This window comes from Drosophila sechellia, chromosome X (genome assembly GCF_004382195.2).
Source record: "Drosophila sechellia strain sech25 chromosome X, ASM438219v1, whole genome shotgun sequence".
Classification (NCBI taxonomy): Eukaryota; Metazoa; Arthropoda; class Insecta; order Diptera; family Drosophilidae; genus Drosophila; species Drosophila sechellia.
In genome coordinates this window covers 12,950,681-12,976,541 of record NC_045954.1, presented here as the reverse complement: position 1 = coordinate 12,976,541, position 25,861 = coordinate 12,950,681, and the positions used below count along the sequence as shown (strand labels likewise).

Genomic DNA, 25,861 nt, shown 5'->3' with positions numbered 1-25,861 from the left:
TTTACCAGGTGGAGACACGGGCCTATCCCGAGTTAAGGAACCAACAGCGCGACACATCGATACCCTGGCTGATTATCATCCTGGGCATCGTGGGCGGTCTGCTCCTCCTTGCGCTGGTCACCTATGTGCTGTGGAAGGTTGGCTTCTTCAAGCGCATCCGACCCACCGATCCAACGTTAAGCGGCAATCTGGAGAAGATGAACGAGGAGAAGCCCTTCCTGGCGCCATCAAAGAATACGCATAACGTTTTCTAACAAGAGGGCACCGTTGGCTGGGATTTGGTGCGCCGTCGGAGGCGTCGACGTCGTCTAAAGCTGCGACTTCCTGTTTCCGATCAGCCACGACATGGCTGGCAAAAGACTACGGATAAGTCCATTAACAACAATAATAACAACAACAGCAGCAACAGTAGCAACGACAGCGACGTGGACGTACTTTCGCTGACACCACCGCCGCCACCTCTTAGCATCCTCAGCTGGGGAAACGATGGCTATTACCAAGCCAGCGCCGCCTGGTGGGGTCACCACATGTGATCAAATGGGTCACTGTGGATCAAGTGGGTCATGTAGGTCATGTGGGTCATGTGGGTTGTGGTTCAATGTGCCATTTCGTTTACTTAATACAAATGGGTTAAGTTCAGTTCTGTGGATGCGATCAGATGGAATTAATAGCCCGGATTCCGTCACTGGAATCAGCTAAATATAAATTCCAGTTCAAACCTAATTCCCTAAAAGTAAAAAGTATATTTATGCAACACCTTTTCCAAATGGTGCTTTTAAAACATCTTCAACTAAATAAAGAATGCTAAACAATTAAGAGTTACCCCCAACGAAAAAAAACTAATTACATTTTGATTGCAATGTCTTGAAATCTAAAAAATTTAAAGAGCTTGCTTTGTATTTAGCTGATGTCAGTGCAGGGCTTAGGTCTAAAGATTTAGCTAAGCCCAAAACGTTGATAATCTTTGTGAAAAGTGTTATTGTCATATATAGATTTAAGCCTTATAGGCTAAGTTGTAGAGAACGTCGAGAAAATTCCGAATATAGAATTTATACTTAACCACTGCCAATAACAAATTAAAAGTGCCTCGAAATCGAACCGAAATTCCAATATACTGGACACGAGTTAAGAACAAAAGAAAATACATAAAAAAATAATAGCAATCGAAAGTATTAGCACTATCTTAATGCATTACTATAAATAATCCCCGTAACTGAATTTAGCATACTCCCGCAGAAATATTCTTATTTTGTTTGTTTTCGGTCAGCTAATTTAAGTGAGTTTTTAAAATTGTGAATAAAAACTAGAGAGTTTTTAATTTTTCTATGTATGTATGTGTGAATTAGTTGTAAATATAAATCCGATAGTACTAGCTGTAAATAGTAATTATGTTCTTTATCTATTTAATATACACTTCCTTTTTTTTAAAACCGTTTGGTGTTTTGAATTTTCTGTTTGGCGGGCGTTTGAAGCGAACATGTTCGAACCGAAGTGCCGTAGCAGGCAGCTATAGTATTGCAGGCAGCTATTGTCTGGCAAACACACTTAAAGAAATTGTCTCTTTCATAATCTATCGAAAATTGTGTATATATACAGAATTGGTAGATTTCTTGTCAGCTTTAAACAAATATCGAACGCAGAAGAATTTACTATATGAATTTTTGGCGGGCATTTTTAATTCATAGTCACGTTAATTTTCTGAACTGTTAAATCGAATGCAATAATTTCCACCTTATTAATCGTCTGGGGGGCGCCTGTTTCGATTTTGCGATAGATATCAATCCCAAAAGTAGAACCCATAGGCAACAAGAAAAAAACAAGCACAGCGTTACCTATACGGGGCGAATCACTCATAAAGATTTATTTTTCACACATTTTTAAGGACATTTTCCGTATGAGGGGCGCCCGTTCTAATAATATACATTAGGAAATGTTGAAAAAATGTGTCAATGGAGTCCGCCTATTCTTTTTATGCATAGCTATAGCTATTAGTGGAATCTATACAGCATCGGTTTCTTGTATTGTACGCTAATCTCGACATTACATTCTAGACGTAGTACAAATGGATTAATAGTTTATAGTAGTTAGGCTACAGCTATTGCTTAATAACTGCTCTTCAACTGAATGAATTTTGATGTTTGTAAACCGAAGTGGAAAATCTTAGCTTTTTGAGTAGTGACACTGTCGAACGTCCGCTCTACGGGCTGATTATTGATCAAGAAGTAGGATGATGGAAAGGAAAAAAAAAGTAGAAGCTCGGGCTTTGGAAATACCTAGCCTAATACAGGCTTTCTGTATTGGAGGAGCGCGGCTTCTTTAGCTTCTCGAGGTTCTTAATAACGATGTCGTGTAGCGAGGAGTAGCGATTGCGGACCTCGCAAACGACCAGCCACAAACTGAGGTACTCCTTCTCGTCAAGCTCGACGACTGCGCGCCGATAATCATCAATGTGCGGATACTTGGCCACTTTGGACACCACCTTGGCACGCGACAGGAAGTAGCGCGATATCTGGTCAAAAAAGGCGGCCGCCTCGGATTCCACAGTTTGAATTTCGGCCAGCGTGTCCTCTTGAATGGACACGCCAAAGTTGTTGCCATCCTCGATCTTGGGTATCATAAAAGAGATCCACATCTTAAGTAGATTGGCTGCAGAAGAAATCAATTCAGGAATTACTAGGTATTCATTAAAAAAAACTTAATGCCAGGCAAAAGTAGAGCTAATTGGATTTGTACCGTTCGAATGTTACGAATTCTTGGAATTAATTGTTTTAGGAAAATTGAAGGGGGTCTTAAATAGTATAAAAACATTTATAATGTTGAGACGCTTAAATACGGTGTACTTACAATCCTCCACAAGCTTCCTGATGATAGGCTTGACGACCTTGATCATCTCGCAGAGCGGCTTGTTGCACGGCACTGTACCGGCGGGCAGTCCCATGACAGGCTGCCCGGAGACGATGACATCCACGCGCTGACGCTTGTTGGGCGGACACTCGGGATCCTCCAACTCGTTCTTAACCAGAAGTGGCGGCAAGACCGGGATGTTGAGGTCCTGGTGCACCTCTTCGAAGTTGCGCTCGTTGAAGATTGGCGTGGCCAGCAGCTCGTTCAGCCGGACAATATTCTCCGGGAACCCCTTGGTGATCAGCATCTCTGCCTTGAGGATCAACGTGTCCTTGTACTCCTGCACCTTTACCACAGTGTCGTTGGGCATTTTGTTAGCTATGTGGATTCCTTTTCGTGTCCGTGGAAACCTTTGATATTATCCTGAGTCCTGTCTCGGCGTAGTACCGGTTCTTCTGGTTCCTTATCTTCTCCACAGCAAACAGTTATGCGGAAAGTCTGAAATCTGCGGACTTTAAGGACTTGTGTCGGCGGATTGCGAAATTGAAAGCGGGAAAACCAGACTTACTGACAAATTTTGATGCCCAAGCAACAACACACATGTGGTGCTAGAGGTGGAGAAAAAAGTCTAATCGATACCTATCGATAGCGTCGAAGTTTGCAGAAATTTTGCAAATGAATACCGCACGCGGATCTTAAATGTATATATCTTGAATGTGTATATATATTTTTTTAATATTTTTTTATGATTTCCTCTAATAAATAATAAACTAATTAGCTGAACATTATAGGTGGCATATCATATTTAAATGCATTAATATACATTGTAGTTGACATCATTTATTTAAATGCAACAGCAGAAACTCTCTTCTCATTTACCATGTTAAGTTTGCATATACATTTTTTTAACGTAATAGGAATTAACGGATATATATTATGAAATATAAAAAAAAAAAAGCTGCCGTTTCTGATCGATAGTCTTGTGTGCACCGCGTGCAAGCCCGATAGATTTTTCAAATACCAAATAAGGTAATTAAACCTCGCTTTGTACAATTTAAAATGTTTTCATTTATGTATATATTTTTTTAATACATCTTCCATACATTCATATTGTAAGAAATATTAAGCTTTTAATATGTTTAGAGCAAACACGATATAAATAAGTGTGCCCAAATATAAGTTATAATAAACATCGGCACTCTTATCAATAATCGCCAAGCTGTTATTTTCTCGCTTCACCGCTATCGATTCCCATCGATGTTTTTCCAGCTCTATCTAGTTGGCATCTCGTTAGTTGCGATAGTTGGCTTGTTACGTGTGTTTTCGGCTTCGTCGCTTCGTTCTCGTGTCGTTCTTGTTTCCTTCCTCCTTAATTCCGATTTCTCGTTTTGCGTGTATTGCGCGGTACAACACATACGATCAAATTTATCCGAAGCGAAATACCGCGTGCAGCAACAACAGAAAAACACACTCAACACAACACACACACGCATGCAGTCATTATCGCAACAGCAATAGCAACGGGAAGAACAACAACAACAAAAACATTTCTAACGCGCTGAAAATTGCGGAGTCCAGCCTTTTATTTTAGCTGCATTTCCTATCTAACTTGCCGCACAATTGTTCTGTTCCGTTGACAGCTTCAAAAACGCATTTAAAAAAAAATAATCCATAAACTTCAAAGAAACACACATAAAAAAAAGCCAAGAAAAGAACGAAAAACGCGTGGGTGCGCGGTCTGTTGATTTTTTTTTTTTTTTTGTGGTTAACATCAACAAGAAGCATCGAAGGGACAAACATCAAGAACAACCACCGTTAGCAATTGGAGGATCAAAATGGTATGTTTAAGTTAGCTGCCTTTTTGTTGTTTCCATAGCATGACTTAATATAAATTTCTTTGTTGCTAAATTTTGACACAGGCACACAAACATTCACCCACACACTGACACCCCCTCACATGCATTAAACAAAAACAAAGCGGCTGCAGAAGCGGACTTCTCTAATGAGAAGAAGGAGCAGCAGTAGACAACTCATTCAATAATTGCTGTTTTCCCTTTTCTTGCGCCTTTCGCTCATCCCTCGTCCACCCCCACCTTGTTGTTGTTTTTTTTTTAATTGCAATTGTTTTCTTCTGTAATTTCTATGGAAGCATTTCATTTTGCAGATTCGCGTGGCCTGGAACCATGTGTTTTTCTCTCCCTCTCATACGCCCTCTTCGCGCTCGGCCCTCTCTTTCGTGCACACACGCTGAGTTTAGTTTTGGCGTTTTTTCCCCCGCACACGAGTTAAACGAATTCAGTCGACAAAAGTTGCGCTAGGTTAGGGTTAAGGCCATGCGACTCAGGGGCAACATGTGGGTTAAGACCAAGGGCGGGGGATGGGGCTATGATGCATCATTGAATTTGAGGATGACAAGTATTTTTCAGGGGGCGGCATCGTTTTGAATATTGAATCAAAACTATTGGCATACAATTCCTACAATTGTAATTTAAATTATATAGTATCCTATTGTCCGTTATAAAGTTACTAAACTATTCAAAGAATAATTTTTTATAAAATATGTTAATATTTATTTTTGTCATTGGGCATTTATCAATTACTGGGAATTGGATACAGTAATGCCAGCATTTAACTACACAAGTTTTTTACAAATACCGCAGCTTTAAAGTGATTGATTTGTGAAGTGATTTTATGTGCAAAGAAAGTAACTTTCATTCCTCCATATCCCTATGCGGATATAACAATTCGATTCACAATTTGTTTTCTTGATAAGGATTATATAGATAGATAGATTTGATTTTTGTTTATTTACCCCGATTTATTCGTTATTATTTCATGTTTTTTTCCGCACACTTGTTGCTCAGCAGGCGCGATTAACCCCTGGCGGAGACACCGCTAACGCCATTTTCGATGGAATCCTCGCTAAGGGGTTTTCACTGTAGAACTGCTGTTGGTGCAACTGCAGCTCAGAAATGCATCCTGAGAAATGCGATTTGCCCCTCCCACACAAGCTGCGCTGCTTTTCCTCTGCTGCAGCCAGTGCATTTCTGATTGGGGAGGTTGGGTAAGTGGTCCTACGAGCCATGTTATGTATCGCCGTGTCCGCTTTGGCCACTGCATTCCGAGTTTTTTGGCGCCTGCGCCTTTCACATCTTCCTCGGCCCGGTCAACATCTCTTTGCCAACTCCTGGGAGCGTTCATTAGCTGAATCTCTCCCAATTTTTGTAACATTTTTCAGGTCTATTTTCCTTGGCCTTTGTTTGTGTCCTTTTTTTGTCCATTTTGTCCGTTTTTATCCGCACCTTTTGTTTTTATTTTTTCATTCGCCAACCCTGTTGATAAGGGTTAATGTTGTGGCTGTTTATTTTTCGTAATTCATACCAACTTTTTTTTTTTTTGGCAACAACATGTTGATGTTTCTATTTGTGTGAGAGGGTAGTTGCTGGAAACACATGTTTTTGGCCACAGATTTTCAACATTTCTCTTGTTGCAAGGTCATTCGTTTTGATTTTATTTTGTGTGTCAACAAAAAGGTTGCAATCCATTACCAGGCGGAGGTGTGGGTGAAATATTGCAGAGCTAAGATTGATTTGGGAGTGAGAACTATCTTTTCGTTGATGAATGCATTTCAGATGCTAATCATTTTTGTCTATTGAGCTTAAATAAATGACTTTGATGTAAATGATTAATTAATTAAGTATCTATCTATGTACACTCCTAGCCAAATACAATATAATTATATTCCCTTTAAAAAAAGTGATTACTTGAGTTAAGCTGGTTTTTGAAATCTGATTGGAACAATTTTGAGAGTATATCGTACTGCCGTAGATCACTTCATGTAGTGATCGATCGTTCCAGCGGTTGTTCACTGTGCTCACTGCCTCGGCTGCTTCTGTTTGCTTTGCTTTTGGCCCAAGTCCCTTGCCAGTTGTTTTATCCCGGAGCACACAGAGGCACACGGTATATATGTTCGCACGCATATAGCCAGCGAACGAGCCAACCAGACCCGTCGCCACCCTCCGGCGCCCACCAGCACCCTGCCCCTTCCCCAAGGACGTGCCCACATCCACAGCCACAGCAGTCTGTCTTGCTCTAATTGCTGTACATGCGCTGGAGATTGCTGCTCCTCCTGCCCCCCAACATTCGACCTGCTCCACTCCCCCTGACCAACCCCTCGGCCGCTTCCAACTGCCAACTGAGCCAAAACCCTTTTGTTTAAAGGGGTTGGAGAGGGGTGGCTAGAAGGGTTGAGGGGATGGTGTGAGTGCTTGGTGTGGGGCGTGGGATGTGGGGTTTCTGGGAGCAGAGGAAGCACATGCATATTCCGCATAAAGGAGGAAACTTCGTATCTCTGCATGCCAAACATTTTGTTGTTGCTACTTCGTTTAATTTCCACAAGCGGAGGGGGTGGGAAAATGCCAACCCCCTTTTCGTTCTAAAGTGGAGCACTGTGGTCCGCGGCTATTATTGAAACCATCTCGATTAATAAAGCATATATTTTTAAATAAAAAATCAATGAAAAGAATGAAGAATAATAAAATATGAAATATTTCTAAAATTATGATCCCTGTTTGGAAATTAATGAGTATATAATTGGGACATGCTGCTTCGAACTTAACCCACTGTATCCTTCGCCAAGGGGTTGGCCTCTCGCGTTTGTTTATCGGCCTGTTCGCAGTTCTACGTTCTCCATTCTCCGTTCTTGCCTTTCGTCGTCCTGACCGTGGAGATATGTTGGCCAAAAACCCACCCCATTGGTCGGGCCCGTAGCACCCATAACACCCTGCTTAACCCGTTGGTAACCCCGTTTAACCCCTCCTGTCGCTGGCCGTCGAAAAACTGCAGCCCAAACTTTGCTTGTACTATGTGCGTTGTGCTCGTGCTCGCTGTGAAATTTCCATTTTGGGTTTGTTTTCGGTGGTATTCCAAACTGGCTGGCAAACTGGCAAAGTGGCCCATGGCTGCTCGACAACTCCGGTCTTCGAACTCCGGCCGAGGTTTTTGGGTAGTTGGCTCCCACACGAGCATCGAGCCAGTCGCACAGTTTCTCCCGAACTCTGAAAAATAGTGCCCGTAATTTGTGAACAAAGAGGTGGTTCCAGGTTACTTTGTTGTGCTTCGTTTGCCTAGTTGCCCAGTGGTTCTCAGTAACAGATCCCAGGATCTTCCGCAGAACCTCATCCAACCGGCGACGCAAAGCATCTGACCGTTGGTCCTGCATTTTTCCACCCAAAACACTGTGAGTGTGCTCTCCCTTTATATATTTATTATATATATATATATATATATATATATCCCTTTCCCTGGCATTTTATATCTATATTTTTTTCCGCCCGTTTGCGATTGGGGGGTTCCCTCGTTTTTTTTTCTACACGCCGCGTGCGCATTTTTTTCTCGTGCTTTTTGTGCCGTTTTTTCTAAACATCCGGGGAAGTCCACGCACTTTGGTTCGCCCTCGAAAGTGTGCTACGAAAATAGATGCGGTTTTTCGTGCTTCTTTAGTGTCATTTTTCATGTTTGTTTTCGTAGTCATTTATGTGTTTGTTTGTGTGTGTTGGTTTCAATATTTATGATATTTTTTTGAGTGTTCGCGTCATGTTTGTGTTCAGCACGAGAAGAGCTGGGAAACTATGAAAATATCGATTTAAATTCGCGATGTCGTTCGTTTTACTAGTGCACTGAAAGAAATTTAGAGCAACACCAACTATTAAATATGTTCTTGAAAGTCAGCTCATAAAAGTACCAATGAAATCTATAAGTATCTATGGATGAACAATACATTTTATTATTATTTGCCTTTAATATCGTGGCATAAGAATAAACTTTATGCACTTACAGATTTGTTAATAAAAACAATGTCTTTAGATACTTTATTTTTGTTTTAATAATATCAGATAATAAAACCTGCATGCCATTTTTCCATTACAGACATCGAAGAAACGAAAAACACTGTTGGATGCTGATGACGACAATGACAATTTCGATGAAGACGATTCGGGCTCCGATTTCGATGATGACGAGGATCCAGATCAAATAGAAGTGCCCGGTAAGCAATCGCATTTAGAATTTAAAATCGATGCTAGTGCTCCTGGGCTTGGAAAATTCACCAGCAATAAATAGTGAAAATTGGGTTCATTTTGAATGGGATTTGAATGCGGCCTGAAAAGGGGAAGGTAGGGACTTGGCATCGGCACAGCACGGCCCTCGGTTTTCTATTGTTTGGACAACAATTTCATAGGTAGCCCCATCATTGTTGGTGGTGGGGGGAGTGGGGATGCGGGCCTTACTTTCCAACTTTCATGCAGTTTTAGAGCCGAGTGCGAACCTTGCATAGTTTTTTGGCCTCCCGGGGCGGTGGGATTGTGTCCAAAAAAAGGGGGTAGGAAAAGCGGGTGAATCACTGAAAGGGGTTGAGGTATTGAGATAAAAGCGGGCAAGTGGGCGCTTTTTTGAGGCGGCGTTCCATTGCCAGGCTATAACTTATTCAGTTGGCATTTCAATCAACTGTGCGAGAATTTAATCCTTTTAGTTTATGAAATTGTTATGACATTCCTACTAATCTTACTGAAGAGCTGCAGAAATGTTGGGCGTTTTTCAAAACTGTCTAAAAGCTTATACAATATAGTTTCAACGGGTATGATCTATTTGATACTTCCGAAACCGTTCAAATATTGTTTGTAATAACCCAATCTTGAAATTACCCAAAGAAATTAATGAAGGAACTAATGAAAGTATGCCAATTACTTTCGGATTTAATTTGAAAATATTTTTCTAAATCGAAAGACTTCTGCATGGACTGCATTCCACTAGTAAGTAAATCAATTCCGCTGAAAAATCCCCATGTACATGCCTTTAGGCCCACCCATGCAATTGCTTTGATATCTAGCCAACATTAATTAAAAGGCCACTTGGATTAGTCGCTGAAACATTAATGAAATTACCCATTAATGCCCCTTCCACCTGAGACCGAAACCCCGATGCACACCTGTCCAGGAGTCGCAGGATGTTCGATGTCCTGCCAAGCCTTGAGCTCTGTTTGCCTCAGATCTGTTAGATATCGGCATATATATGTTCATACATATGTGTTTGTATATACTACGGCCTATATGGAAGTTATATATGCGCACATATATACACGTATATACATACATACATATATCCGCCATTGGGGCCCACACTCTGGCATCCAAGACCGATTATATGACCATATATAGCTGGCCATATTCGGGAGGAGCCAGTGGGTTCCGTGCGTCATTAACCGTTGACCGGACATCCAGTCCGCGTTAAATTATTAAGCTCGAGAATCGAAGGGCAAGTTACGAAGTCCTTCAGTCGGCAAAGTGAACAAAAACTCAACTAACAAACTAATATCGTCGTCAATTATTAAGCAAGCAATATTCTGGCGGACTCTTGTGCAACTTTAAGTTTCTTTTTTGAACATTTTGCGCGTGTGAAAAGGGGACAAGTTTCCTGACAGGTGTGCCGCCTGTGAGGAAGTACTTACTTCTTAAATAATTGAATAGGAAATGGCAGTTGGAAAAACATATACACCCGACAGCTATATATCTTTATTTATTTTAGATTTAGATTTTAGATCTAATTTTGTATACAAAAAATCCAATTGACTTACATATATACACTTCGACTGTGCTGTGCTGCAATTTCGCTAATCCGCATCATATAATTATCTGGTACATGACTCGAAAATTCCTCCTGATGGTCATTTGTTGATTCGCATGCACTACACATGCATAATGTGCATTTCGTGGAAATGCCTGGAGGATGGACCTAAGAGCCTTTGAAGATTTGTGGTGCACCAAGGCGCACTGAATTTGATTTGTTGCCATCATCTTGACCGCGGCGTCCATCTGGCGGGGGATGCGGGAACTACGGGCATTAACGCATTAGGATTCCCATTCACATTCACATTCATAATCAGTATATAGACGAATGTCCATCTCCACTTCCATCTGTCCATGTGTGCTGGACTTCACATATAATTATGATTATGTATCCAGCCAACTGACCTTTCCCCCCAGCCCCCTCCCCGCCCTCGTGTGGCACATAGTCTTGCACATACTTAGAACCACCTTATGTGCTCGCTTGCTCATTAATTAGATATTTACCTTAAATGAGGGGTGGTGCTGTGCTTTCGGGTTTGGGGTGTTATGTCTGCAATTTGTGCAGCTGGCTCATCGGGGGAATCTCGCAGGTCTTCGATGCGTATTGAACGGGTTGGGGTGGGGGGAGGGGGCTGCTTAATGTGTACAAATTGCATTAAGTATTCGCACACAAAAAGCGAGTAACCCCCGTTTTCTAATCACGTGTTTTCGAGCAGAAGCAGGTAGCTGCATTAGTGATTCAAGATTCAAAAAGGGCGGCAATCAATGGTGACGTTTAAATTCTCGTTTGGTTGCCAATAATGCTAGTGATTCAATCCTGCTTATTTCCAAAAGTGAAAGCTCATCAAAATTTATAATAATCATCGATTCAAACTAGAACAATTTATTTTAAAGATAACAAAATACTTACAAAAACTTTCCATCCTTTTTTCCCACGTATTTATTTTTTTTAGGTGGAGGTCGCGATCTGAACACAGCGGTTACGTACGCCCAAAATATCCGCAGCGGAGTGGGCGTGGCGACCAAGGGCGGTACACCAATACCCATAAGTGGAGCCAAAATTGTTGTAGGCAATAATAAAATCAAGCCAATATCGTTGTTGCGCATCAACAACAATAACAACAATATAGTCACCAGCGTTAACAATAGAAATAACAACAATATCAGCACCAACGGCAGTAGCAACAACAACAACAACAATATCAGCCAGATAATAAAAACAACAACAGCCGCAACAACAAAAACACCAACCACTGTGGGTGCTACGCCTACAGTTGGAGGCGTGGCACTGGGCGGAAAGCTAACAGTGATACCAATAGCAGGGAGAAACGTAGCCCTAGATAATAATTTAAGCAATATGCCAAAGAAACTGAATAACGCGGTAACGGGTAAGTGCACTTAAATACTTTAACTAATATCAATTAAGCGCAGCACACACAGACGAAGCGAAAAAGTTAATAATATTACACAGCAGTGTTGCCAATACATTAATCGAATTTACGCAAAAATGTGCTAGTAATATTTAGCCTAAATGACTAAACAAACAGTATGTCAACTATATTCTTACTTTGAAAATTCAATATATTAAGGAATGTTAAGTTAATTTCAAAATGATATCTAAAATCTAAAAACAATAGATTATCATAAGATTGCCAAATTCGATATGAGCAGCATAATATAATATTAAATAGCTGCCTTTATAAATTGAATCTTATTAGACAATAAAAATGTGATGGTCCCATAAGCCATACACTGCGATTAAATACGAGTATATAGTTAAAATTCTGATAGATGTACATGCATATAACTAAAAGTTGGCAGCACTGGCTTCAAATAACTAGCTGTGATCACAATAATTAATGATGCTTGTGTTGTTCTCTTTCTTTATTTCTCTCTATTTCTCCACTCAACACTATGTATATATATTGCTTGTCTTGATTTAAACCCGATTTATAAATACCGCCAACCCATATATATATATATATATATATAAATATATATAATTTTCCCAATCCCATTTTGTATGGTTTATTTGTTGATTATTATTCCTATTTCGGTTTTTTTTTTGTGTGGTTATTTATTTTGTTGTTTACGCTTTCCTCGCGGACACCGCGTGCTCCATCAGCCATGGGCAGTCCAGCGGCCAGGAGCAGCGGCAATGCTGGGACGACTGGTTCGTCCCAGGGTGGTGCCATTGGCTCCACCAGCAGCTACTTGAACAGCCTGACCACCAACGAACTGATGAACCTGGCCGCCTACGTGGCCGCCAAGGGCAGCAACGCCCCACCGCCTCCGCCGCCGTCCACAGCCGCCAATTCGGTGAGACACTCACCAACAGGCGGCATTCCCAATACCGGTGGCAATTTCTTTGGCGGATCGGCGGCGGCGTCCACTTCAGCCTCGGCTGCTAATTTCAATATGGCCGCGTCTTTATTGGCGCAGAGTAAGTCGATTAATGTTGGTAACAACCAAGAAAAATGCTCTTCTTTTCCAAAATGTCTAAAAACAATAATTATGTATATGTGCGGGTGTGTGTGTGTGTGTGTGTGTGAGAGTTGTGGGTTTGTTGTTATTTGTATAGATAGTTCCAAAGGTAAGATATACAAATCAAATACCCAGAACTGTATGAGAAATGATGTATATGGATCATGTGATTCTTTTGGATTTGGTATCACTTTAAAGTAGAAAATAAACGAGAAAGGCATTTCAAATATATTTCGACTATTTCAATAATCAGCGCTTAAAAATTATGGAATGCTCTTTAATATCTTTTCGTTTCGTTAGACTTGATTTTTTCTTGCACCTAATGTTAATATTTTTGGAACTGAAGTATCATTGCATCATTTTGTGCTTGGAAAACATTTTGAAAGTGTAGAAATTCTGAAACCAGTAGGCGCTTGTGTTTTCATTCGAAACCTAACGGTGTTCAGCCCAGACGAACGCCACTTGATTTTCAAATTTCGGGAAAAACAGATGTTTCAAAAAAAAAAATTTATAAATTTGTCTAGCATTTTAAATTTTGTAATTCTTTCTTTGTGTACGGTACATTTTTAAAATTTTAAGTTCGTATAATGGATACTACTGAAAACACAATTGTCACCGACGTCGTTAAATATGAGAACATCAAAATACCACTGGAAACCAGTAGAACGAATACCCTGCCTCCGGACGTGTCAAATGGGGACACAATGCAGCAAGAGATCAACCTGAAGGTGGCGGAGGCCATGAGGGGCTTCTACATAGAGCACTCAAAGGCGCTTCATAAGATTGAGCAGCTCATAATCGAGAAACTGCGACCCGAAACGAGCAACAATTCGAATACCGAGATCAAGGAGATTGCGGAACTAATGCGCAGGCTAGTGAACCGTGTGGAGAACATAGAGCCCGTCTTCAAAATCGATCTGGCTGAAGGCACCTTGCCGCAGACGTCGGTGGGCAGTTCAGGTGGAGGTACGAAACCACCTGATAGTCGGGATTTGGGGGAATCTGGGCCTGCCATTGTTATCTTCACGAATCTAACCTTCAATGTCCACACCATCAGCGAAAAGGACTTCCTGGCTGCGGCTCCTCTTCACGGCTGATCAACTGGATGTGTATATGGGGCATTCACTATCCAGTTGAGCGATCCTTTCCAGTCGTTTTGAGCTGGTTCACTGGAGTAGATGAACAATAAATGGTTTGGCTTTGGCTTGTTCGAAGAGCAATTGCTAATCTTTTTAATAGCTTGCGCTAAATTTAATGAATGAATCGCTGGGATTTAATTGATGTGTGTGAATGTCGTTTGATATATGGATAGCTTTTTTTCTATGGATTGAATAGATATATTGGACACTCAGTTAAGCTGGCACGTAATTAATGCCATCCTAGTTAATGACTAACAAAGCTCTTTCTATTTTCTTACCGTCTTCCTCTGTTTAAATCCGACTGCCTTCCTCTGTCTCTTTCCATTCGATGTCTCCCCGTATATACACCTCTCACTCACTCTGGTGACGTGTATACCTAATTACCGAACCACATCATTATCCAAAACAACTTGCTGCAAAAACCACAACCAACCCGAATCCCTTTACCTTCCAGTGAGTTATGGGGGCGGAGCTTCGCAAATTCGCACCTTAAAGGTAGCCGGAAATATTGGCGGAGTCGGGAACAATCAGAAGCTACCAATAGCCACAGCTCCCGGAAGCGGAGGACCGGCTGCCGGAACATCTGGTAGCGGAGCGAAAGGGAACACCTCGATGATGGAGGCCGTGCAAAAACTGATAGCAATGAATCCGGAATACCTAACCAGTGGCATACCGAATACCGTATTCCAGATGTTCATGCAATCAATGCAACGTCCACAGACAACTCCGGCGCCGAATCAGCCAATGAATCCCGGCGCGATGGTGACCACTGCAGCTGCAGCGACTGCCCACGCCTCAGCTGTTGCCTATGTCCAGCAGGAGGAGGATGAGGTCGACTACGAGGAGATTGGTGTAGCCGAAACTTATGCCGACTACTGGCCTGCGAAATGTAAGTTTAACATGTCTTGGATAATAGGCTAAGATTCAGTGATTAACACGTTCATTTGTCCCGATCCCGCAGTGAAACTTGGAAAGAAACATCCGGATGCCGTTGTGGAGACAGCATCGCTAAGCTCCGTGGAGCCCTGTGATGTCTACTACAAACTGTCTCTGCCCCTCGAAACAATCAACAGCGGACATCTGAGCGCCCTGCAACTGGAGTCCATTACGTACGCCTCCCAGGCGCACGATCATCTGCTTCCGGACGGCAGTCGGGCTGGATTCCTTATCGGAGACGGCGCTGGTGTGGGCAAGGGTCGCACAATCGCCGGCATAATTTACGAGAACTATTTAAAGGGGCGCAAGAAGGCGCTATGGATATCCGTGTCCAACGATCTCAAGTACGATGCCGAGCGGGATCTCAGCGATATTGGGGCCACGCGGATCGAGGTCCATGCCCTCAACAAGGTGGGTTTCAGTACAAGTAAACTCTGAATGGGGCTATTAACTCATTATATATTGCCTTAGTTTAAATACGCCAAAATCAGCTCCGATGTGAACAACAATTGCAAGCGAGGCGTCATCTTCAGCACATATTCCGCTTTGATAGGCGAGTCCAATAACAAGACGGGCAAATACCGATCCCGCTTCCGCCAGCTTCTGCAATGGTGTGGTGAGGATTTCGAGGGCCTCATCATCTTTGACGAGTGTCACAAGGCGAAAAATCTGTGTCCCGTGGGTTCCGGCAAACCAACCAAGACGGGCCAGACCGTTCTGGAGCTGCAGCAGAAACTGCCCAAGGCGCGAGTGGTCTATGCATCCGCAACGGGTGCCTCTGAGCCCAAGAATATGGCTTATATGGTTCGTCTGGGTCTCTGGGGTCAGGGCACGGCCTTTGGCAACTTTAACGACTTTATCACCGCCGTGGAGAGACGGTAAACTGACTTTATTTACATATATAAGCATAACTTTGTTAACTACATATTTGCTTATTTCAGCGGTGTGGGCGCCATGGAGATCGTAGCCATGGACATGAAGCTGCGTGGCATGTACATCGCCCGCCAGCTGAGTTTCAAGGGCGTGAGCTTCAAGATCGAGGAGGTGCCACTCTCCAAAGAGTTTCGCAAGATCTACGATCAGTCCGTGGAGCTCTGGGTGGAGGCCATGCAGAAGTTCACCGAGGCGGCCGAACTGATCGATGCCGAGAGCCGTATGAAGAAGACGATGTGGGGTCAGTTCTGGTCCTCGCATCAGCGCTTTTTCAAGTACCTTTGCATTGCTGCCAAGGTGAACCATGCGGTGCTGGTCGCCCGCGAGTCTATAAAATACGGAAAGTGTGTCGTCATCGGCCTGCAGTCCACCGGCGAGGCTCGAACTCTAGATCAGTTGGAACGCGACGATGGCGAACTCACCGATTTTGTATCTACGGCTAAGTAAGTATTACTATTACTATTACTATTTTTCATGAACACTTACCATACAAATAATTCTCCTTTCCACAGAGGTGTCTTTCAGTCGTTTGTGGAGCGCCACTTTCCGGCACCCGACCGTAATCGCATTAACCGCATCCTGGGTCTCTACGATGAGACACCTTCCCAGTCATCAGTTGCCGATTCCACGTCTAGCCTGGGTAACAATAGTAATATCACCACGGCGGCTGGCAAAAGAAAGGGAAATAATAACAATGATAACGGATCCACAAAGATCAAAAAGAAGAAGCGTAGTGGATCTTGGCAATGTAGCGACAGCGAGGATGACAATACGGGTAGGAAACGCAACAGCGATAGCGATGAGGCAAATAGTGATTACGACCTCAAGAGTGATATCGATGATGAAGATGAGGATCATGATGTGGACAGTGACCAGAGATGCGTGGCTAGCGATGCTAGTTCCGATTTTAATCCCTTCTTTAGCGGCAGCGATAGCGATATTGACCCCTGGGTTGCGCGCAGCAAGAAGACAAAGAAGACCCAGAAGAAAAGCAAGAAAAAGGTGAAGAAGGAGAAGACCAAAAAGGAAATCCCCTCATCAGCAACCGATCCCAGTGGCAGTACGGCAATGTCCGCCACCGTCGTTGCTGCTCTGAATGCGGCCAAGAATCGGAAATCTCAGCTCTCCACACAGGACAAGATTCAGGATCTTCTGCAAAAGAAACAAGAGCTGAAAGGCACAGTCACGCCGGTGGGTGTGAATGGTGTCAAACTTAACTATGGTCCTCCGCCCAAAGATGCAATTGAACGCGCCTGCACGATGAAAGAGGAGCTGCTGCGCAAGATCGAGCGACTGGGGTCCCGACTGCCCCCAAATACGCTGGATCAATTGATCGACGAACTGGGTGGTCCCGATAACGTGGCCGAAATGACTGGTCGAAGAGGTCGCGTTGTACAAACTGATGATGGTAGCATCCAATACGAGTCCAGAACCGAATCGGATGTCCCGTTGGAAACGCTAAACATTACAGAGAAGCAGCGCTTCATGGACGGCGAGAAGGATGTGGCAATCATTTCGGAAGCTGCGTCCAGTGGTATTTCTCTCCAGAGTGATCGGCGGGTCTTCAATCAGCGCCGACGTGTCCACATAACATTGGAGTTGCCCTGGTCCGCCGATAGAGCCATCCAGCAGTTTGGGCGTACCCACCGATCCAATCAGGTCTGTTATATATATATATTATGTAGTTATTGTTTGTATTATAATGTAATGTCTTTAATCAGGTTAATGCGCCCGAGTACATCTTTCTCATCTCAGATTTGGCTGGTGAAAGACGTTTCGCTTCTACCGTTGCCAAGCGTCTGGAATCGCTAGGAGCGCTCACCCACGGCGATCGCAGGGCCACGGAGACTCGTGATCTCTCCCAGTTTAACATAGACAACAAATATGGTCGACAAGCCCTGGAAACTGTGATGCGTACCATAATGGGCTACGAGTCACCGCTGGTGCCGCCGCCTACAGACTACAGCGGCGAGTTCTTCAAGGACATCGCTGGAGCCTTGGTTGGCGTGGGCATTATCGTGAATAGCGAAAGTCATCCGGGTGTGCTAAGTCTCGACAAGGACTACAACAACATATCAAAGTTTCTCAACCGTATTCTCGGCTGTCCAGTGGATCTGCAGAATCGTTTGTTCAAGTATTTTACGGACACCATGACAGCAATCATTCAGCAGGCAAAGCGCGGCGGTCGCTTCGATTTGGGCATTTTGGGTAAGTGTCATTGAGCGAGAGTCGCCTATTGCGAACAAATTGTAATGACATGTATCTATTTAACTCCACTAGATCTTGGAGCTGCCGGTGAGAATGTCACCCGCGTCCGACTTATTCGGTTCGTGCGCAAACATGCCACCGGAGTGGCACCCACAGAGATGCACACGGTTCGTGTGGAAAGAGGCATGATCTGGCAAGAAGCTATTGACAAGTAAGTTAAGGAATATGACTGTAAATGAGAAGTTGATTCTAAGAATTTGAAATAATTTGCAGATATGCCGATCTGTTCAACGAAAACGAGGGCTTCTATCTGTCCCACCAGCTACGCAACCAGAAGCGAACCGCCATTATGGTGGTGATCCTAGAGTCACGCAACAGCAGTTCGACGAGCAGTACCACCGATTTGGACAGCGGTAGCAAGAAAAAGAAAACTCGCAGCAAAAAGGAGATCATGTGTCAGATATACCGACCAAACACTGGTCTCCAGGTTCGCCACGAATCGCTTTTTGAGCTTGAGAAGAAGTATCGCAAGGTGGCCAGCGAGGAGGCAGAGCCACACTGGACCGAACAGTACGATGCCTCGGTTAACACCTGTTCGCACGCATACTGGAACGGCAACTGTAGAAATGTTAGCCTGGGGAACGACTGTGAGGTAAGTGTGTGTAAGAGTTATCTACACTGCGTCGAGATTTCTTCATTGAACTATATTTATTGATATGTTGACATTTTGCATCTTTAGGTGGGCTTGCGTCAACGCTTGTACCACGTTCTGGCTGGATCCGTGCTCTCCGTTTGGGGACGCGTGGAGCATATACTGAATACACGTTCCAATAGCAAGATGCAAGTGATACGCATGAAGACCACCGAGGGGGAGAAGATTGTGGGCACCTTAATACCCAAGTCCTGCTTCGAGCCATTGGTGGCTGATTTGCGCAGTGATTCGGAGAAGCAGGAGGAGTTTAACTACTAAGTTTGTGAAGATTACCAGTTGTGTGATTTCGTTATTTCTTCAATTTTGAGACCGCTTTTTCCCACGTATCTTCCAAACCGAGGCCAAGCAAAATTTGAATCCACAGCTAGGTAGCATGTGCAGCAGGCTTCAACCTATTATATAAATATATACATACTATAAATATATATACACACTATAAATACATATAGACACACTATAAATATATATACACACTACTATAATTACATACCGTATGTGTGCAAGTATATGAATTATGGCTCCTGGACAGAATTATGGCTTAAGAACCGAACCTTTTTTTCTTATTTTTAAATAGACTTAATCGTGTACAACAACCAACCCATCCATCAGACTTCGGCTCGTTATAGTTCATAGAAACACCACACTCACATACTGACACACGCGCAACGTACAGATGATAGGATGACATATAGAAAACGAAATGTAAACGCTTATAAATGGACTTTTCTCAATGACTTAATGATTAATTTATTTTTATTATCATTATTATTATTACTATATATATAAATACGTTTTTAATTGTTTTTAATGTAACAATTTTAAGGCTGCAGCGCGGCGCAGCAAACCCCCAAGATAAGGCATTTTTTTTAATCAAACAAACTTTGTAATTAGGTATTTACATGTAATGTAAGTTTAACGAACAGACATTGAGAGGCATCTGAATATTAGTTAAGAGTAAAATGTTCGCTGAATAGCGCACGCGTACGTATAGTTAATAAATATGAATGTGCGGATTAAATGAAAGTTGTGGTCTTATTAATTAAACTATTTATGGCGTGCTAGTTCCTCTTTATTAAATGTGATACGAATGCAAAGGTAAGATACAGAATTAAATAACTTTTTTAAAAAGGGAATTTGCGAAAAATTGAATGCAAATCGATTGGGATTTAAAAAACAAGCTCAGCGAGGTATGACATTCCATATTTGGATAATTATTTTTAATGTTTTGATCAAAATACCGATTATTTTATTTAACAAAAAATCTTGGAAACCATTTTTCCTAAAAATGAAATATTTAAGAACGAGTTTTTGGGTATAACTCGACTAAAAATGGCCACACAGCAAAAAGAATTACCATTTTATACTCCCTGTTACCAATACTAACCATTCCTGTCACCTTTGAACGGATTTTGTAAAATAAATTTTTGTCCAAATTTTCGCATTTTTTGTAAGGGGTACCATCATCAAAATTTGCGAAAAATTGAAAAAACCTTGAACACCCAAACTTGAATGCAAATCGATTGGGATTTAAAAAACAAACTCAACGAGGTATGACATTCCATATTTGGATAATTATTTTTAATGTTTTGATCAAAATACCGATTATTTTATTTAACAAAAAATCTGGGAAACCATTTTTCCTAAAAATGAAATATTTAAGAACGGTTTTTTGGGTATAACTCGACTAAAAATGTCCACACAGCAAAAAGAATTACCATTTTATACTCCCTGTTACCAATACCAACCATTCCCATCACCTTTGAACGATTTTTTTTTTTAAATACATTTATGTCCAAATTCTTGCATTTTTTGTAAAATTTGCGAAAAATTGAAAAAACCTAGAATACATAAGCGTTTGAACTTGGCGCCAGCTCGGAAATAGTAATCGAGAGCCCACTAATATAACGAAGCTGTACTAAAAATCGATAGATTTCGTTAAAAATACCATATCTAACCGGCTGTTTCGTGTTTTTGTTATTTCATAATAAATTCTTGACGGAAAGCACCAAAGAATCAACGAAATGCAGAGTACGAGGAGCACCCGGCTGCTGTCCTTGGCCAGGAGATTTGTCCACACCCGAACGGCAGCTCAATCAACCCGGAACTCCAAAGGAATGGGAAGTGGCGCGGAATCCACCTCCGGAAAGGAGCAAACCACACATTTCGGCTTCCAAACAGTTCGGGAAAGTGAAAAGGAACAAAAGGGTGAGTGGTTGTAGCTAGCCCATAAACGGAGCACCGAAAATATGCCTTCTTCCTCCAGTTCACGAGGTCTTCGAACAGGTGGCCAACTCCTATGACGTGATGAACGATGCCATGTCCCTGGGCATCCATCGCTTGTGGAAGGATGTGTTCGTCGAACGACTGGGTCCCACGCACGGCATGCGCTTGCTGGACATGGCTGGCGGCACCGGGGACATCACCTTCCGCTACCTGCGCTACCTGAACAACCAACCGAATCCCCAACAGCGTCCCAGCCACGTCACTGTGTCGGACATCAACCAGCACATGCTAAACGTGGGCGAGGAGCGGGCCAAGAGGCTGGGACTGACCACCGACCAGCTGTCCAACTGCACCGTCGCTTGGCAGTGCGCCGATGCCGAGAAGTTGCCCTTCCCGGACGCTAGCTTTACGGCCTACACTATTGCCTTTGGCATCAGGAACTGCACACATGTGGATAAGGTAGGCGGATCATGTACATGTAGAGTTAATGAAATGTACTCTTTGTACTTATTTCTCCCATCCATCTAAGGTTCTTTCCGAGGCGTATCGAGTGCTGCAGCCGGGCGGACGATTCATGTGCCTGGAGTTCAGTCATCTGACGAATGAAACGATGCAATGGCTATATGACCAGTACTCCTTCCAGGTGATTCCGCCGATGGGCCAATTGCTGGCTGGTCAGTGGCAGGCGTACCAGTATCTCGTGGAGAGCATCCGGCGGTTTCCCAAGCAGGAGCAATTCAAGCAAATGATCGAGCAGGCCGGATTCGACCAGGTGTCCTACGAGAACCTCACCTTCGGCGTGGTCAGCATTCACTCCGGCTTCAAACTGTGACAGCCCAGGGTGATATCTGTTGTAAGCGATTAGGAAATCCTAAGACCATTTGGTGGGGCTTAACTATCTTCTATATTGTTGGTTTTTCGCGTTTTTCCATGCTGCTCACGTCGGGCAGGTCATAAAGCATCGAATTAAACAAGCTCCTCTGGCGGCTTTTATTTCTGCGTGTTTACATTTTGAGGTTTATGTAGCTCTTTGTCAAATGCATATATGTACTTCATGTGCCAAAAGGCAAACTGATGACATCTCCGGCGGCAAGGCCTGGGAAAGACCTTGAGGATTGTGTGCCAGACCCACTTAGATGCAAAGGGCGATATGCTAGCCCAAAAAGCGAACTGTACCAGATGCCAGATGTCAGGCACTGTTGTGATGCGTTCGATCGATTTAAATTCCACACACCCTATGCGACGTTTCCAAAAAAAAGTGAAAATCAATGTAGGCTAATCGAAAGTCCATTTACGGCGATGGGGTGTGATATAATGCAGGCACTATCCACTATCTATGGCCTCAGTTCGCCATCAGATGTAGTGCAGGTGAAATTTATGCGAGTGAATGCTGAATTTTAACGAAATTCAAATAATAGCATTGAAATGCCATCAAAATAATTGACCGTGCCATGGCTAATAGCTAATTGCTAATTGCTGCTTTTGAATTGTGCGCTTTTGCTTTTATTACAATGGTTTTATTATGCTTTCACCCGGCGCCTGATTAGCACGGACTGGACTCCCGAATAGCCGCCCATCTTGGCCGGATTATGTAAGCGGCGACACATTTGATTTGTATCTAAATTGCAGCCAAATCATAAACCTTCGGACCATCTCCGGCAGCCGAAAGTGAAAAGAGTCCGGCGATAAAAACAAAAGACCCAGCACGAAAAAGCATGCGGAACATGCAGGCCATTGAAAGCAAAAGTTTGGTGCGTGCGGCAACGTGCTGCGCATGCGTAGGTGGATTCCGGCCAATGGGACAGTGGAACGGGGCCAGGCAAGCAGTGGACTAGTGGACAACTTGTTGGCACACTAAATAGTGTTTTAGTCCACCATCTAAATACTAGCATTTGTTGGAATAATCCTGATATCTGAACAAGAAGTAAGGTAGCAATATCCCGTACTTGAGGAATATACATACTATATATGTATGTACGGAACCACAGTGCGTGGTCAGGTGGCGCAGCATAATGAGGCGCTGCTCAGTCAGTGGTCAGTGGGTGAGGGGTCTTCGATTGCGGCAGGTGAAATGGCAGCGTAAAAGTCATAAACTGCCCAATCCATGCCCTATGCCATGCCGATGAGCCGCTGACGTTGGTGCATTGCGAGCACCACCAGTGCCGCCGATTGGTATGCACAGTGGGTATGTGCCGACCACGATGGCCAATCCACTGTGCCGCGATGTCCGCTTTATAAATACAACAGCGACCAAGGAAGTTCATTTCATTTTCTTGGCGACGATCGCAGCAAACGGATTAAGCGCGAGGCGAGACGATAAATTACATAGTGTCCAAATATACGCATATAGAAATCAAGTCCACTGAATCGAAATGAATCTCTTGGCCAGTTCGAGGAGCCTCCATCTTTTGATGGTCTTGGCTGTGATCTTGGTTTCTCATCGAGCCGAGGCGGGCTTACGTTTGCGGCACACCAGTCGATCGGTCACGCCCCCCGCCAGCACTACGCCCACTTTGACAGTGACCTCCGAGGAGGCCCCGCCACAGGAATCGGTGGCGGAAAGTGCTCCAACGGCCAGCGTGGCTACCGAACCGGAAACGGAAGTGGAGGTCACGACTGGAAAGCACAAGCGCGGCATTCTACACGGCCACGCCCACCTGCACGGCCAATGGCCCGCCCGCACCTATGCCGCCCACTACGGCTATAGCCTGCAGCTGCCCGGAGGCAGTGCCTTCCTGGCCGCCGCTCCTCCGCGCCGCCACTTCGTCAAATACGGCCATGGTCTGGTCAAGCCGCTCGTTTCCGGTTCCGGTTTGCTGCCCGCCCTTGCTCCCGCGCCCGCTGCCCTGCTGCCCGCCGTCGCATCAACCCTGCCCGTCGGATTGCCCACCGGTCTGCCCGGTGGCGTGGCCAGTGCCATTCCCGCCGGAGTGGCCACTGCCTTGTCCACCGGCGTGGCCACCGCTTTGTCCACCGCCGTGGCTCCGCCCTCGTACGTCCTGCGTCCCGGAAATGCGGTCGTCTCATCGTACAGTGTCAACTATCCGCACCAGCACCTGCAGAAGCCCGTGGTCTTCCAGTCCGCCGTGAAGCCGGTCCACTTCCATGCTCCGGCTCATGGCCATGTGCACGCCGTGCAGGTGTGTTAGCTACATAGGAAACTGGGGGAATATCCTGTTTCATTATTTTTTGTTGCAGCCCACTTATGTGCAGACCTATGCTCCAACTGCTCCGGCAGTGCCTCTTCAGCCCGTTCAGCCTGTGCAGCCAGTTCATCACCTACAGCCCATCCCGCCCATTCAGCCCCTTCAGCCGGTGCAACCGGTCACCACCCATCACTTCCAGCCCGTGCAGCCTCTGCAGCCAGTTCAACCCCTGCAACCCATACAACCCGTCCAACCCATCCAACCTACAGTGACCTTCGGTGTTCCGGCTCCCCCAGCTGTGGATTTGCCCGTGATTCCTCAGTTCCCACAACCGCCTCAGTTCCCCGGAGTGCCGACCTTCAGCTTCCAGCCTGCTCAGCCAGCGGTGCCAGCCCAACCCGCTGTGCCCGCCCAGCCGGCAGTTCCAGCTGCACCAGAAGCCCCAGAAGTGCCACTGGTCCCCGCCATTCCACAGATTCCGGCCATACCACAGATACCCCAAATACCACAATTTCCCGGATTCCCTCAATTCCCCGGCTTTCCCCAGATTCCCCAGTTCCCCCAGGCGCCAGCCATTCCATCACCTCCCTCCGTTCCAGGAGTTCCAGCTGTACCCACTGTCCCGGCTTTCCCCAGTCCACCCACTAGCCAATTCTTTCCGGCTGCTCCACAGCCACCATTGCCGCAGCAGCCACCCACTTTTGGCCAGCCAGAGTCACAATTCCCAGGCGGAATTGTACCGCTGCCGGGCTCCACTCCCGTTCGTCCCGAATCCGGCACGGGTATAGCCTCACCGCAGATTCCCCCACAGTCGCCCGAGCCGGAGACGCCGTCGGAGGTGCCACCACAGCGACCATCCGTCCAGCAGCCACCGCAGCAGCCCTGGAAGCCGGTATTCTATAGTCCACCCACCGAATCGGCGCCAGCCTCGCCCAATCGACCCTCCATCACCCTGCTCCCGCCCTACGGAAGTGCGCCAGCTGAAGGTGAGCCCAGATGACGTTCTGGATATATTATTATGCTATATTTTAAACGAATGTTTCCCAGGTTACCTGCCACCCGTGGGATCCCAACCGTCGGCACTGAGTGCCAGTAGTGCCGGAATCGGCGGCCAGGGCGGCATCTTCGACCAGCTGACCGATGCCGAGCTGGAGCACATCTTCGCCCAGGCCAACTTGGCGCAGCAGCAGCAGCAGCAGGGTCACAACTACCACCACTACTGAGTCCACCACTCACCTAGGGATCTTTTCTACATTTTTTTTGTTTTTTTTTTAAGCCTTCTTTTCATTCCTGCTCTACTTGTATTGTAAATTATGTTGCTATTAAATAAGTTATTTATCGAAAAATTGAACATATCGTTAATTTACTACGTTGGTAATCAAAATAATCATTTAATAACTAATTCTACTGCATATATGCGAGATATATTATATTATATTATATTATCTATTTGAATTCCATAAGGAAACTCCTGTTGGCTCGGCGCATTTTCATTTCCTGAGCTTTTCCGGCGCGCGCTTTTCCCCCAAGGGCTTTTCACCTTGAACTTGGCGGGCTCTTTGGAGCTTTTCCCGTTCAGCTTTTCATTCATAAATCGCCAGTCGGCGCGCTGAA

The 25,861-nt window shown here is 44.4% G+C and overlaps 6 protein-coding genes across 11 annotated transcripts in view; 4 read left to right on the top strand and 2 right to left on the bottom strand.

Moving 5' to 3' along the window:
* LOC6618646 (integrin alpha-PS1) overlaps positions 1-1,426 on the top strand; it is a 42,738-nt gene extending 41,312 nt beyond the window's left edge. For both annotated transcript variants that reach the window (XM_002042869.2, XM_032726471.1), the window contains one exon: positions 9-1,426. In XM_002042869.2, coding sequence (XP_002042905.2) covers positions 9-254 — 246 coding nt within the window. In that variant the 3' untranslated portion in view covers positions 255-1,426. The remainder of the gene's footprint in view (positions 1-8) is intronic.
* Positions 1,427-1,828: 402 nt separating this feature from the next.
* Positions 1,829-3,501, bottom strand: LOC6618645 (proteasome activator complex subunit 3). 3 transcript variants are annotated; one of them, XM_032726473.1, is made up of 3 exons: positions 3,413-3,501; positions 2,845-3,349; positions 1,829-2,646 (listed from the first exon to the last, which is right to left on the bottom strand). In XM_032726473.1, exons 2-3 carry the CDS (start codon positions 3,212-3,214, stop codon positions 2,279-2,281), a joined length of 738 nt encoding a protein of 245 aa, XP_032582364.1. In that variant the 5' UTR covers positions 3,215-3,349; positions 3,413-3,501; the 3' UTR covers positions 1,829-2,278. The 3 variants fall into 3 exon arrangements, with proteins under 3 accessions (XP_032582364.1, XP_032582363.1, XP_002042904.1); XM_032726472.1 differs by having other exon boundaries at positions 2,845-3,356; positions 3,413-3,462; XM_002042868.2 differs by having other exon boundaries at positions 2,845-3,342; positions 3,413-3,462.
* Positions 3,502-4,121: 620 nt separating this feature from the next.
* LOC6618644 (protein strawberry notch) lies at positions 4,122-19,901 on the top strand. Of its 3 annotated transcripts, XM_032724845.1 has the most exons (13): positions 4,122-4,682; positions 8,773-8,890; positions 11,420-11,854; positions 12,592-12,909; positions 14,544-14,978; positions 15,051-15,436; positions 15,497-15,903; positions 15,967-16,401; positions 16,471-17,617; positions 17,680-18,166; positions 18,239-18,377; positions 18,440-18,818; positions 18,906-19,901. In XM_032724845.1, exons 1-13 carry the CDS (start codon positions 4,680-4,682, stop codon positions 19,134-19,136), a joined length of 4,920 nt encoding a protein of 1,639 aa, XP_032580736.1. In that variant the 5' UTR covers positions 4,122-4,679; the 3' UTR covers positions 19,137-19,901. The 3 variants fall into 3 exon arrangements, with proteins under 3 accessions (XP_032580736.1, XP_002042903.2, XP_032580737.1); XM_002042867.2 differs by lacking the exon at positions 12,592-12,909 and having other exon boundaries at positions 4,123-4,682; XM_032724846.1 differs by lacking the exons at positions 4,122-4,682; positions 8,773-8,890; positions 11,420-11,854; positions 12,592-12,909 and adding an exon at positions 13,301-13,916.
* Positions 7,304-8,077, bottom strand: LOC116802009. The gene is made up of 2 exons (XM_032724847.1): positions 7,952-8,077; positions 7,304-7,901 (listed from the first exon to the last, which is right to left on the bottom strand). Exons 1-2 carry the CDS (start codon positions 8,063-8,065, stop codon positions 7,707-7,709), a joined length of 309 nt encoding a protein of 102 aa, XP_032580738.1. The 5' UTR covers positions 8,066-8,077; the 3' UTR covers positions 7,304-7,706.
* A 929-nt stretch (positions 19,902-20,830) lies between the features above and the next one.
* On the top strand, positions 20,831-22,094 carry LOC6618642 (2-methoxy-6-polyprenyl-1,4-benzoquinol methylase, mitochondrial). Its single transcript, XM_002042865.2, has 3 exons — positions 20,831-21,083; positions 21,142-21,560; positions 21,631-22,094. Exons 1-3 carry the CDS (start codon positions 20,900-20,902, stop codon positions 21,931-21,933), a joined length of 906 nt encoding a protein of 301 aa, XP_002042901.1. The 5' UTR covers positions 20,831-20,899; the 3' UTR covers positions 21,934-22,094.
* A 1,278-nt stretch (positions 22,095-23,372) lies between these two features.
* On the top strand, positions 23,373-25,598 carry LOC6618641 (leucine-rich repeat extensin-like protein 5). Its single transcript, XM_032726517.1, has 3 exons — positions 23,373-24,241; positions 24,300-25,233; positions 25,295-25,598. Exons 1-3 carry the CDS (start codon positions 23,474-23,476, stop codon positions 25,468-25,470), a joined length of 1,878 nt encoding a protein of 625 aa, XP_032582408.1. The 5' UTR covers positions 23,373-23,473; the 3' UTR covers positions 25,471-25,598.
* The last annotated feature ends 263 nt before the right edge of the window (positions 25,599-25,861 follow it).